Here is a 12735-nt window from a genome sequence, read left to right on the forward strand (position 1 = left end):
TGTGACAGGCATGACAGGGGGAGTGGTGGTGGGCACTTTTAAGTGTGCATGACGGTTTGGCCGGCCTTTGTATCAGCACATTTCCCCATAGACACAGATAATGTAAAACCTTTTCATGCATCAGGTCCGCTCTCATAACCTTAGAAAACCAAGATATATTTGGAATTTCAGGGCCCGATTCACAAAGGGACTTAATACTTGTAAAGTTACGAGACTCCGCACTGTGGTGGGATTGCCGCACTCGGGGTGGAATCTTCCCACTGCGCTCTGCAGTACGGAGATTCCACCATGATGGTGGAGACGCCGCACTGGTAACTTTATGAGTCTTACGTCCCTTTGTGAATCGGGCCCTCGCTGTCTAATATATCTAAATAACTGAACTCCATGAACATCTGATCATTAACAAAACAGAGGCTCGATGAAAATAAATGAATATAAAAGCCCCATTTTCTCCAAATTTCATCACCCAGAGAAAAAACAATTAACATGCAACATCTAGATACAAATTATCACCCAAGTCTGGTGCAAGACAATACAAATGTATGAATCAAAATTATCAGTTTAAAACTAACACCAAGGCAGAATAACAGAAAAGGCATCCTACATGTGACAACCAAGGCAGAAGAATACTGTTTAGAAGCACCAAAAAGTAAATCACAGAACTGACAGAGATGCAAAGTGTTTGACATTCCTTGAAGTAGGGGAGAATCCAAGTTTTAACCAACAAGGGTAGAGGTATAAGGCAATTTAGAATCAGACCTTATTGCTGAGGATAGACCAGTTTGGACTTAAAACACGAGTAGAAAACATTATCAGAAAGGACTGGGGTCCAAATGCAGATTAAGCAAAGCACAAGTGACCTGCAAATGCTGTAACACTTGGTGTGACACAAATGAAGTACATGCAGCACCAGAAAGCATTTTACAACAATTTGCCGGAAACCCTAATCAAGAATATTAGACGAAGGCTTAATATAAGCAATTCAAATGCATTAGTAAGACCCTAGCCTATCAGTCACTCCTCCTTCTTTCACATCTGATCCATCTGGATTAAAAAGTTTTTGTCCGGGCACAACCTCCTTGTTAAATCTTCGCAGGCCCTGCAGTTTGCGCCCAGACTTCACCACCAGGTGACCTGTCTGACCTTTGACCTCAACAAGTCCTTTAACTCTGCTGACCTGTCTTATTTGTTTGAGGTGCTGCATAGATTTGGCTTTGGAAATTGTTTATTCCGATTGATTGGGCTGCTCTATGCAAGCCCCTCAGCCCGCGTGCGGACGGGACATTATATCTCTGGTCCCATCGCCATTAATCGCGGCACCAGACAGGGTTGCCCCTCGCCTTGCGAATGGAACTGCTTGCCATTAGAGACGAGACTAGGGGTAGCCCTTTAGCAGATGGCGTGCATGCTGTCTCCCTCTACGCAGATGACATGTTGCTCTACCTTAGGAATGTCAGTATAGCACATGTCCTAGGTGCCATCCACTAATCATCTGTGCTGAGTGTCAGTTGGTACAAATCATATGTATTCCCACTTTGGCCTACTGCACCAGAGACTGTTGTTGATTGTGTGGGCGGTCTTCAATGGCCATGTGTTCTGTTCCACTACTTGGGGTATGTGTCTGCCACAAGGAGTAGGATTTACTAAACGGTAACATCCACAGAGTAGAGTAGGCCTTCTGGTGGACCCTTCCCGATCTTTTATTGGCCTGACTGCTTTCTCGAAAATAGTCATGCTACCTAGACTTCTATACTTTATTGCTACAATGCCCATTCTTCCCCCTCAATCATTCTTTTGCACGCTATATACTCTACTGAGTGATTTAATATGAGGTAATGGCCGCCGCTGGGAGGCATTGGCCAAGATATGGCACCTGATGGATGAGAAGGGCTCGGGAGCTGAGAACTTTGAACATTATTATTTGGCATCTTGGATGCAATGGATTTGCTCCTGGCTTGCAGAGCTCCCACTATAATTAGAAATGCTTCAGCTACTTTTCTCTCCTCAGGGCACCACTAGACTGCCAGCTCCTGCTTAACTGGCTTGGATCATGCATGCTTTAAGAGAGGACTGTGATTCACAGCCCCAGCCCATCCCTATGCACTTGCCATTTTCCTCCTCAGCTTCTCGAGGGACATCGTATATCGCTGATTGGCAGCAGGCTTGGCACACCTTGGTGACCTTTTCCACAACTGCGTTCTCCTCCCTTTTGAGATTATTGAACAATATGACATTCCTGCTATCCACGTTTTGACGTATAGTGCTCCGTTCGGACTAGGGCATGACATGGATGAACCACCACAGCCTATGGTTCTGCAGTATCTAAACGTTATAGGCCACAGCACACATCTCATCAGATAGCTGACCAAGGACCTTCGGTGAGCATCTCTGGGTGCCCTCTACTGGCCTGAAGGCAGACCTTGGCAGAGCCCTCACAGATAAGGAGTGGGCTGGAATCTTAGCATATCCTCCTACAATGACTAGGAATGCCAGGTTCAAGCTCATTCAATGTTACCTTCTTCATAGAGCTTACCTCACTCCTTCTACACAAAATAAGTATTTCCCTGGTGAGAACTCCTGCGCTGCCATTTGCTCGGTGCAGACATGCTTCATATGCTCTGGCACTGTCCCTCCCTCTTGCTTTACTGGCAGGAGGTTACCTCACACCTTGGTCGCCTCCTTAGAAATGATGTTCTCCACAGCTGGAAAGCTTGTGCATTAGGACCTTTTCGCAGCACTCAGAAGACAAGGCTTGCATCCTGCATTCTAGATCTAGTTTTGGTATTGGAGAAGCATTTATTGACAGAGCACTGGAAGACGAATGCGCCACCTCAGGTGTCTACATGACGTCAGTCAGTGGTAGTCTCGGCTGGGACGAAAAGCAGCGCACTTAAGCATGAGGAGGCCAAGAGCTTCAGAAAGCATATTCTTTTTAATTCTTTTTATGGGAAAATGTAGGCTTCATACATCATATGATGAAAAGAGGGTTGACAGTCATAACATACACAGCTAACTTTGGTATATCGGAGGGCTGGTCTGTATTTTCAAGTCTTGCAAGTGTGGTGCTGTTATGGCCCAAGCAATTACTGTATACACATATCAACTTCGCAGCCCCACCCAACCCAGATTTCCTCCCTCAGCATCTAATTGCCCGTACCCTCTATATTCACTCCATGCCCCCCACTTTCTCCCAATTTTTGGGACAGCGTTTCGGCTTATATACCATATGTTCCGACCTTTGGCCATAGCCCGCCCACGCTCTTGCGTTTAGCAACTCCAGCTGCCAACTAGACTACCGCACACCTGTACCAGTCCTGTTTATCCCCAGGGATAACCATTTTGCATCGAGAGGGACCGCCATCGCTGTGACCATGGCCATTTTTGCTGTCACTCTGGCCCAGTAGCCCTGTACCAGTGGGCATTCACAGAGGGTATGGAAAAACATTCCCTCGCTCCAACATCCTCTCCTACACAGCGGAGACTCTGCCCTACGATTCTTGTGTAGCAATGTCTGGGAATAATAGGTACTATGAAGTATTTTAAATTGGACCAATCTGAATCTTACTCGGATAGCGATCTCCTGTGGGCCCTGTAGAGACTCCATCCAATCGTCGTCATCAAGCTCTCCTAGATCTCTTGCCCATGCTAGCCTCAAGGGGCTCAATAGGTCTGGGGAATTATTTAGTACTTTTCTGTAAATCATCGACACTCCCCTTTTCATCAATGCCTCAGTAAATATTCTGTCCCCCAGAGGTGAGGACTCAGGTATCTGATCACTCTCCAGTAAATGGCAACGTAGGGCATGCCCCGACTGCAAATGTCAGAAGCGCTCAGATTCCGCCAGATTGTATTCTCCACTAAGGTCCTCAAATTTTATATTGAATTGATTCCTCCAGACATCTCCCAGGTGTTCTATTCCCAAGTGCTCCCATTTTGAGAACTGAACCCTCCAAACCTCCCACCTCCGACAGCAGATCGCTGCACCAAAGTGGCGTCAGCCCGATAAGCTTCCCCCTCCAGCCCAGAAGCTGTGCTTCTTTCCATACATAAATTACTGTCTGTGTATGTTGTGGCCTGCCCCTTTTTCCCTTCGCTGCATAGAATTCCCTCATATCCACCCGGCCCTGTCCTGTCTACTCTATATGCTGGATCCCAGTGGTCAGCAAACACCCACTCATTAATGACCAGGAGTTGAGTGGCCCAGTAGTACTTCAGGATATCAGGAATCGCCAGCCCCCCATCGTAGATCCCCCCTGCAGCTCTGTCAGTGTTATTCTAGGGACCCCCCCCCCCCTTCCACAGCAGTCTACAAACATCTTGGTCTATGATCTAAAACACTGTGAGCGGGATCTTATAGGGCGTATTTTGCATAATGTAGAGTAGTCTCGGTAGGCTCATCATTTTGTATAGGGCTGCTCTGCCCACTAGCATTAGTGGCAGGTTTCCCCAATGTGTCACATCCCCTTTGAGCCTCTCTAATTGTGGCACTATATTTCTGCAGAAACCCCTCAGGCTGCAACGGAGCCTGGCAATCCCGGGGCAAGCGGGGGCGCTTTAGACAGTGGATATATCACCATCTTGGACTAATTAATTGTGGAGCCGGAGTGGTCTCCAAAGATACAGAACGCCTGCATAATCCTACCGATTGAGTATTGGGGACGTGTGACATACAGGAGGATGTCATCTGCATAGAGAGAGATCCTCTCCCCCCATCTCCCCGGTGCCTTGACAACCCAAATCAAGGGGTCCTGACGGATCCATTTTGCTAATGACTTGAGTGCCAGGGCAAACATCATCGAGGATAGTGGGCATCCTTGGCGAATACCCCTCCACAGCTCGAAGCTATGTGATATTGCTCCATTTACTCACACCCTGGCCATTGGGACCTGGTAAAGTAGCTTGACCCGTGCACAGAACTTCGACCCAAAGCTCAACTTCCCTAGCACCGCAAACATGTAATTCCATTTGACAGAATCAAACGCCATCCTGGTGTCAAGAACCATTAAGACCACCTGTTCCTTTAAGTACGACTCTGTTAGGTGAAGCACTCTGTAGAGTCGTCGGAGGTTAAGCCGGGTACTCCTTTTGAGTATAAAGCCCGACTGATCCAGGTGAATGATCAAGGGCAGGATCTCCTGCAGTCTAATTGCCAGGGCCTCAGCCAGTATTTTGGCCTCTGCGTTCAGCAGGTCGATCGGTCTATGTGACCCACAGTTGGCGGAGGGTTTGCCCTCTTTATGTATCGCAACTATAGTTGCTGTTCTCTGATCTATGGGTAAGCAGCCTTTTGTATTTGCCTCAAGAAACATTGCTGACATTGGTTTAACTGCGACGTTTGCTAGTCACTTATACAGCTCAACCGGTAAGCCATTAGGTCACTATGTCTTTCCAGATTGGAGCTGGTGCAATGCCTGTGCCAGCTCTTTCTTGGTTAAGTTCACCTCCAGGGTCCCATGCTGTTCTCCAGAGAGCTCCTGAAGGGCTATAGCTTTAAGGAAATTTGAACAGTCTGCATCCGTCATGGCACAAACAGGGCCTCATATTAGGTGGCGAAGGCCTCTGCTATACCTGCGTTTGTTGTATGGGTTTCCCCGTACTCATCTCGTATCTCAAGTACCATGCTCTCTCTTTGTCTCGTCTTTCAAACTATGCCAAAAGTTTATTGACCTTGTCACCTACATCGTAAGGGCGATGTTGCGTTGACAGTGCGTATTTTTGTGCCAGATCCTCCGCCAGTGCTCGCAAATCTTGTTGCTGTAGTTGTATTCGGCAGCAGTGCTCTTCTCCCCCAGCCTCCGGCGCCAACCTCTCCAACTCCAGTATCTCTTTTTCAATGCCTGCACATTGTGGACTTGTTTCCTTCTTCTTCCACCCAATTAACAACTGGGACCATCCTCAGATCACAGTCTTAAATGCCTCCCACAGGGTCACTGCTGAATCTACCAACCCCTGGTTTTCTTTGCAGTACTGTTCCACACACTCATGCACTTTGTCACGTATTACCCTGTTTTTCAGATACCAAGTGTCTAGTCTAGACTGCACCCAGAAGTCTCCAGTCAGACCCAACGCTGTACCTCCACTGGGGAATGGTCCGTTATACCTCTTGCAAGGTGCGTTGCAGCTCAAAACCAGGGCACCTGGGCCTGGAGTGCCAATAGATAATCTATCCTAGAGAAGCTGCCATGTGGTGCTAAGAAATATATATATTGGTACAGTTGAGGGTTGTGCTCCTCACAAAGATCCACCAGTCCAATTGGTATCACAAAATGGGACATTGGACCTTCCCGCTTGTCCCCCACGGTACCCCTCTTTCTATCAGTGGCTGTGTCCATGACTGTGTTCATGTGGCCTCCAATCAGCAGCATTCTGGGGAGTAACTTTACAGTAATTCTCCATAGGTCAGCCAGAGTCATCCCAAGGAGTCTTGAGGGGACATGTACTGACCAGAAATTCAGAGTGACCCCCTCCCATGTCCCGTTAAGCGACAATGAATATTGTGCCACACCCCATGGGAACTAAAGGGTACTGACTTCTAGATAAGGATACCCACTCCCCGAAAATCAGTCATGTATCCAGTGTGGGCCCTCATTACATATCCCATTCTATCTAGAGCTCTGTAATGATGGCCCCAGAGATGTGTCTCCTGCATTAGTACTTTTTACCAAAAGAATGTCCTTTCCGTGATTTAGTTGTTACTTCCTCTAGAACTAGAGGATAGCAACACAGAGGCGACCAATAGTGAGAGGGGGGTTCCTAGGTGTGTGATGGGAATACTCTCAAGAACAAAATTCTCGAGAGGATTATAAGTATAACCAACCCGTTGTTATGGGTGGGAAGGGAAAAAGAGCCTTTTCTTTTAATAGCCCTCACTCACTCTAATAGTGACATGCTTCATCATAGGGCTCATCCCAACTCCTAAAGGTCGCGGTGGGCTCAACCGTGTTTCAGGGAGCACTTGAAGATATTGTGGTTGGGGGCGTACTGTTAAAGATAAAATTCCTCACCCACTCCGAAATAATTCTTTAATAATGGAGTGGGAGGGAAGGTTAAAATATATACAAATGGGTGTTAGGATGTGATGGTCCTATGACCCTAAATTCAGCACCAACATGTTTCAGCCCTTCCTATCTGGCCTAAATAGGTCCTGGGCTTTCGTCAGGGTGGGACGTAATGAAGTTACTTCCCCCAAAGATGTTAGTGCAGATAAACGATTTGTCTTGAGCACTTCTAACTGTAAGAAACTGGAACAAGCCTAATACTTGCCACTAGTCTGTATGAGGAATTACCCCAACACAAGAGATTCCCAAGGGAGTGCCGGAGGGAGGCCTTGTAGTCACACTTTCATCAAAGGTCCTGCCCTGCTGGAACCTACTGATACTCGAGCTCCCGGCACCTTTTGCATGGACATCCAGTCTGCGATCCCTGGGGTAAATGTAATAAACAGCAGGGGTCATGGGCAAGTATAAAATAAAACGTATGGCCCATAATATGAACCACAAGGTCTCTGGAAATACACAAGCCAAAAATTCACAGCATAAATTCAGAAATACAAAAAAATGCAAACAAAAAGACAATCGCTCACATAGTTACCTTAGGCCTGAAGTAAGAAACTTAGGTTTCAGAAATAAACAGAAATAAACAGGACTAGATCTCTTCTGCTACATTGTCAAACTCAGTTGAGAAGAACTCTTAGTTGTTAACATTAGCAAACATACATATGTGTTCTATAATACACTCTGTTGAGTGCAGTAGGACAGTCAGACTCGCACATGCAAATAGACCCGGAAACTGAAAGACAGCAGACTTAGAGACTGCCAGCGATAGTGGAGGACAAAGCTTGGCTGCATCAGGTGGGCGGGAACATGCTTGCATGTAAGAAGGGAGCCCATGCAGATCTGGTCCTGCCATGTTTCCCTTTATGTACTGAACACCAATTGGTATTAAGGGACAAGCAATGGAATTGTAGACATCACCCAGACTTAGACAAGCATTTGTATATAAACATGTAAATGTGAGCGATCTGCGATGCTGTCGGTGGTAGGTTTCCCAGAGAACCACCAATGTGTGTGGGTTCCTGAGTACCCCGTGTACCCTCCATACAGCGGGCACCATGGACCCTCACTGCCCAACAGATGCCTTGACAATGACGTCAAACTGGTTGCACCACCTAAGTGAAGACTGATTCCATTAACCCATTGAGATTTTCCTCAGGGCAGTAATAAATCCGGCTCGTCCACCCTGACAGACAGGCTGGCCGTACTTATTGTTTAATTTGGCCCCATACTTCATAATAATTATCTAAGGAGTCTATTCTGGTCAAATGGAAATGAATTGTTTTACCTGGGAGAGGAGCCGGTTCCACTTGGCTGTTGGGGTGCTCCTGAGCAATCCTGTTGCTGTGGAGGATGCTGACGTTTGAAGTGATTCTGTTTTCTGCTTCCAGTTTTCTCTTCTCTGCTTCTACAAAACTCCCTAAGCTTACAGGGCCTTTTATTTTCATCTTCACCTTCTTCTTCTTCTTGCTCTTTGGGGCCTTTAGACCATCATCATTCTGTGTAGAGAAAAAAATCATATCAGAGTTATTGTCCTGATGTTTACAAAACCAAATCCCTATTTCTTTTAAATTAAAGAAATGCTACAACAAATGACTCAAGCTTCAGAGTCAATTCTCAATTTTAGAAGTGAAAGCAGTTCAGCTAAATGAATGAATGAATGTCATTTATTAAGCTCACTGTTATCCCAGTGGCATATTTACAAAAAAGTGAATGAGCGTGACGTTAGTCTCCTTGGCTTAACACCGCACTCTGCAACTTTTGAAACTCAGTGCTTCACCGTATTTACAACAATACAGTGCAGCCCAGCATTTCCCTCTGCACTGGCGCTAATTACAGCTGCCTAGCGCCAATGCAGGCACCCTTGCACTCTTGCACCATAGTGCAAGGGTGCCTGCATTGGGGGTAATGATTGTTTATGTGCAGGAAGGTGTACCTTCCTGCACATAAGGAGCCTCATTAATTAGTTTTTGTCATAGGGCAGTGCCGCAGGCCTTCCTGTTGTGCTGCCCTACGGCAAAAGAAAAGGGCAGGAATGCGCCGTATCTATCAGATACGTTGCATTCCTGTCCCTTACCCCTGCGCTAGTGCACAATGGGCTGCTGTTCGTCAACGCAGGCACCCTTGCACCATGGTGCAAGGGTGCCCGCATTGCGGGGAATGATTATTGTGCAGCACAAAAACAATCCCAAGAGGCTTTTTCATCATCATCAAGATATCTTTATTTCGGCAATTTGCCTTAAAAAGTACATAAAAAAATAAATATATATACAGACAAACTTGGCACAGAATGAAATATTTCATTACAATACATTAAGTAATACATAGTCCCCTTCTCCTGTTCCACATTGCAAAGAGGAATTTAGAAACTGCAAAAACTATACATTCAGATGTGTCTGTTTTTAAAATTCTAAAAGCATGGCTACATTGCCGAAAACCCATGTTTTTGCAGATAGGCACTATCCACTGCTTCCTAGCTTTTGTGTATGCAGGGCAGAAAAATAATACATCGAGCTCATCCTCTTTAACACAACTACAGCCAGGGCAGGTCTCAACAGAATTTGATGCCCAGCTGCTAGTGAAAGCTCGCAGAGGTAGTGTGCCGTATCTCCATTGCAAATAAAGTTTTCTTGATGGTATAGGATAAATAATATCCATAAAATTCTCAAATTGGTAGAAATCCTTGACACTTAAAAAAGATTTAGTTAAAACTCCAATATTAGGGGCAGTCTGCACTCTGTTTTGTTTCTCAGCCACATAGATCTTAGTGAGCATCTTCCGTGAGATCATCTTGCAGCTTAGTTCCGGTTCATACCACATGCCATCCAGCCCGAGTTTGATGCACTGGGATTTTATAAACACAAACCAAGGGATTTTTGGTACACAGTTGCTTGCCAGAATTTCCTTCAGCTCTAATCTATAATACAATAATTCTGGTGTAGTCCACAGCCTGTGCCAGTACCTAAGGGGCTTCAAAGCTAGTTCATCATCCATCGACCTCAGATTCAGATCCATCCTCAGAGGATGCATCGGAGTACTCTGTGGAAGTGATAGTAACTGTCTGATGAACTTGTTTTCAATTTTAAGAAGTTCCAGCCCAGGTAGGTGCCCCCAAAGTTCTGCTCCATATAGAATTGCTGCCCTGGCCTGGCTCTTATATACTTCAAGCGGGGGTTTAATTGGTTTGTATGTGGACGTGTTGGAAAACTTAAGGATACCCCCAGCATACTGGGCTAATTTCAGCTGCGCCTTGGCAATTTGTGGAGCCCATGAAAGATTTTCGCTCAGCGTTACTCCTAAATAATCAAAAGTTTTTACCCTTTCTAGCTTTGATGAATCAAGTTTAGGGTTTGGCCGTGTGGAAGGTGAAGGATTAAACACCATATACTTTGTTTTGTTCACATTAATTTCCAGGCCTCGACCTCTACAGAAGTCCTCGAAACTGTCAAGGACACGCTGAATTCCCATTGGTGATTTGGAAAGTAGCAGGGTGTCATCCGCAAACATAATTGCTGGCACCCTGCTACCTGCCAGAATTGGGGCGTCCTTGTTAAGGGCGCTATTAAGATGGGAAATCACACCATTGACATATAGGCAGAACAGGGTGGGTGCTAGAACGCACCCCTGTCTCACCCCTCTGCCAATGGGGAACTTAGAGGTTAAAGCCCCGTTCTTCCCATGACGCACCTGGGCAAAATTGCCCTCATGCAACGTGATCAGTATTGTCAGGATTGGTAGGGGTACCCCCAGACTGACCAACACGCCCCAAAGTTTCCCTCGGGGTACTAAATCGAAAGCGGAGCGGAGGTCCACAAATACCATGTAGAGGCTGCCACCCTCGATCTTTGCTGTTTTCCAGAATAGTAATAACAAGCGAAAGATTTGGTCCATGGTAGAGGTGTTCCTCCTAAACCCCGCTTGGTATTGGCTCAGTATAGCGTGCTCCTCCATCCAGTCCTCAAGTCGTTCAAGGATGAGCCGCGCAAAAATTTTTTGCGGGACATCTATGAGGCTGATGGGTCTGTAATTAGCCGGTAGCAAGGGGGAACCCTTCTTGAAGATAGGAACAATTTCTGCGCCCAACCAAGTGCAGGGCACGTTCATTCCTCTCAAGATTGCATTAAATAAAATGCATAGGTATGGTCCCCAGATCTCCATTTGGTGTTTAAAGAGGTCTCCCGGCAATTTGTCTAGCCCAGGGGCCTTGCTAGGTGGAATTTTCGAAATGGCATTAACAACTTCCTCAGGCGAAAACTGTATGCAATCATAGGAGTCATTCAGTGCTGATAGTGCCGGATATGTGTCCATATCAACTTCGATGGCATACAGGGCTCTAAAGTGGTCTTCCCAGATACTAGCCTCTATATTAGGCTCAGTGGCCGGTTTAGGATCCCCACTTCCTGTGTTGATTATAGACCAAAATTTACGGGCATCTCTCTGTTCTAGGGCGCATGACAGATCGGTCCATTTTGCATGGTCCCAATCCTGTTTGGCCAGCTTCAGCATAGCTTTATAATGAGTTCTCTTGGCGGCGATAAGAATCTTATCGTTGCCTTGCTTTACAGCCCGAATCAACTCTTTTTTTGCCAGGCGACAAGCATCATTATACCAAGAGGAAAGGGGGGTCCTATTCTTTCTTTTGGTTGCTGCTGGATTAAACATATCTGACAAGATACTAACGAGATTCGTATGCAGGGCCTGCAGTTTGATATTAAAATCTGGAGAAGGTTCTTGGGTTATTAAAACATCTAATTCGATAAAACACGGCAAGACTGAATTATACAATCTTGCCAGGTCCTCAGGGGATGCCTCCACCTTGTCCCACTTGACCCTGCGCCGGTCATTGGTTAGGACTAACCTGTCTACTCGGGCATCTCTGGGTCCTAAATCCTTCGGTTGTGTGACCGGAGAAGCCAGCTCCAGCCTCAGCAAATTGTGATCACTGTCGTCCCTTGCGATAATCTCGAGGTCGATAACCTTTGGCCACGACTGTGTCCGAACCATAATGTAGTCTAGACGCGATTCGTGGCCCTTTTTGTTGTATGTGCACCTGGAAGGAGTATCTGAATTGGTGCGTCCGTTACAAGCCCTGATTGAGTGGCTTAGTGTGAGGGCCGTTATTTGGACCGCTAGAGGGGACCAGGACCTGATGTGAGGAGATTGGACTTGCGGAATGGACCAGTAATCATCCTCAGTTGCAAGTGCACCATGGTCCATCCCCGGTAAGGGTTCAAAGTGGCAGTTAAAATCTCCTGCTACTAGTAAGGACACATCCGTAGGGATGGAGTACAGAAAATTTGATAGTTCGTCGACCGTAGTAGACTCACTAGATAGGCTGACAGGCCTCGAGTAAACATTCACAACAGCCAGCTTGAAATTATTGGGCCATTTCAGGATTACACACTGTATATCGTCCGAGTGTGTGCTAACAGACTCGGCTGAACAGCCCAAGTGAGTTGCCACCCATATGGTAAGACCCCCAGACGGTCGACCCTTACCCCCCCATCGTGCAGGTACATGAAAACCCGCAAATCCCATTCTCCTTTCCTCAGTTCTTGCCCAGGTCTCCTGGAATAGACATATGTCCATTCCATCGATAAACGTTCCCCATTCACCGCTCACTACTTTACTATGTAGGCCCGCAACATTCCAAGACGCAATTACCATGGATTCAGTGTTCATA

At 46.3% G+C, this 12735-nt stretch overlaps 2 protein-coding genes across 12 annotated transcripts in view; one reads left to right on the plus strand and one right to left on the minus strand.

Annotated features, from left to right (window-relative positions):
• The window catches only part of LOC146829091 (uncharacterized), a 351679-nt gene that overhangs the window by 77566 nt on the left and 261378 nt on the right, over positions 1-12735 (plus strand). The window lies entirely within an intron of this gene.
• ARL13A (ARF like GTPase 13A) overlaps positions 1-12735 on the minus strand; it is a 304644-nt gene that overhangs the window by 46157 nt on the left and 245752 nt on the right. For all 6 annotated transcript variants that reach the window (XM_085607727.1, XM_085607726.1, XM_085607728.1 and 3 more), the window contains one exon: positions 8341-8551. In XM_085607727.1, the coding sequence (XP_085463853.1) occupies positions 8341-8551 (211 nt within the window). The remainder of the gene's footprint in view (positions 1-8340; positions 8552-12735) is intronic.

This window comes from Triturus cristatus, chromosome 5_2 (assembly GCF_964204655.1).
Source record: "Triturus cristatus chromosome 5_2, aTriCri1.1, whole genome shotgun sequence".
Classification (NCBI taxonomy): domain Eukaryota; kingdom Metazoa; phylum Chordata; class Amphibia; order Caudata; family Salamandridae; genus Triturus; species Triturus cristatus.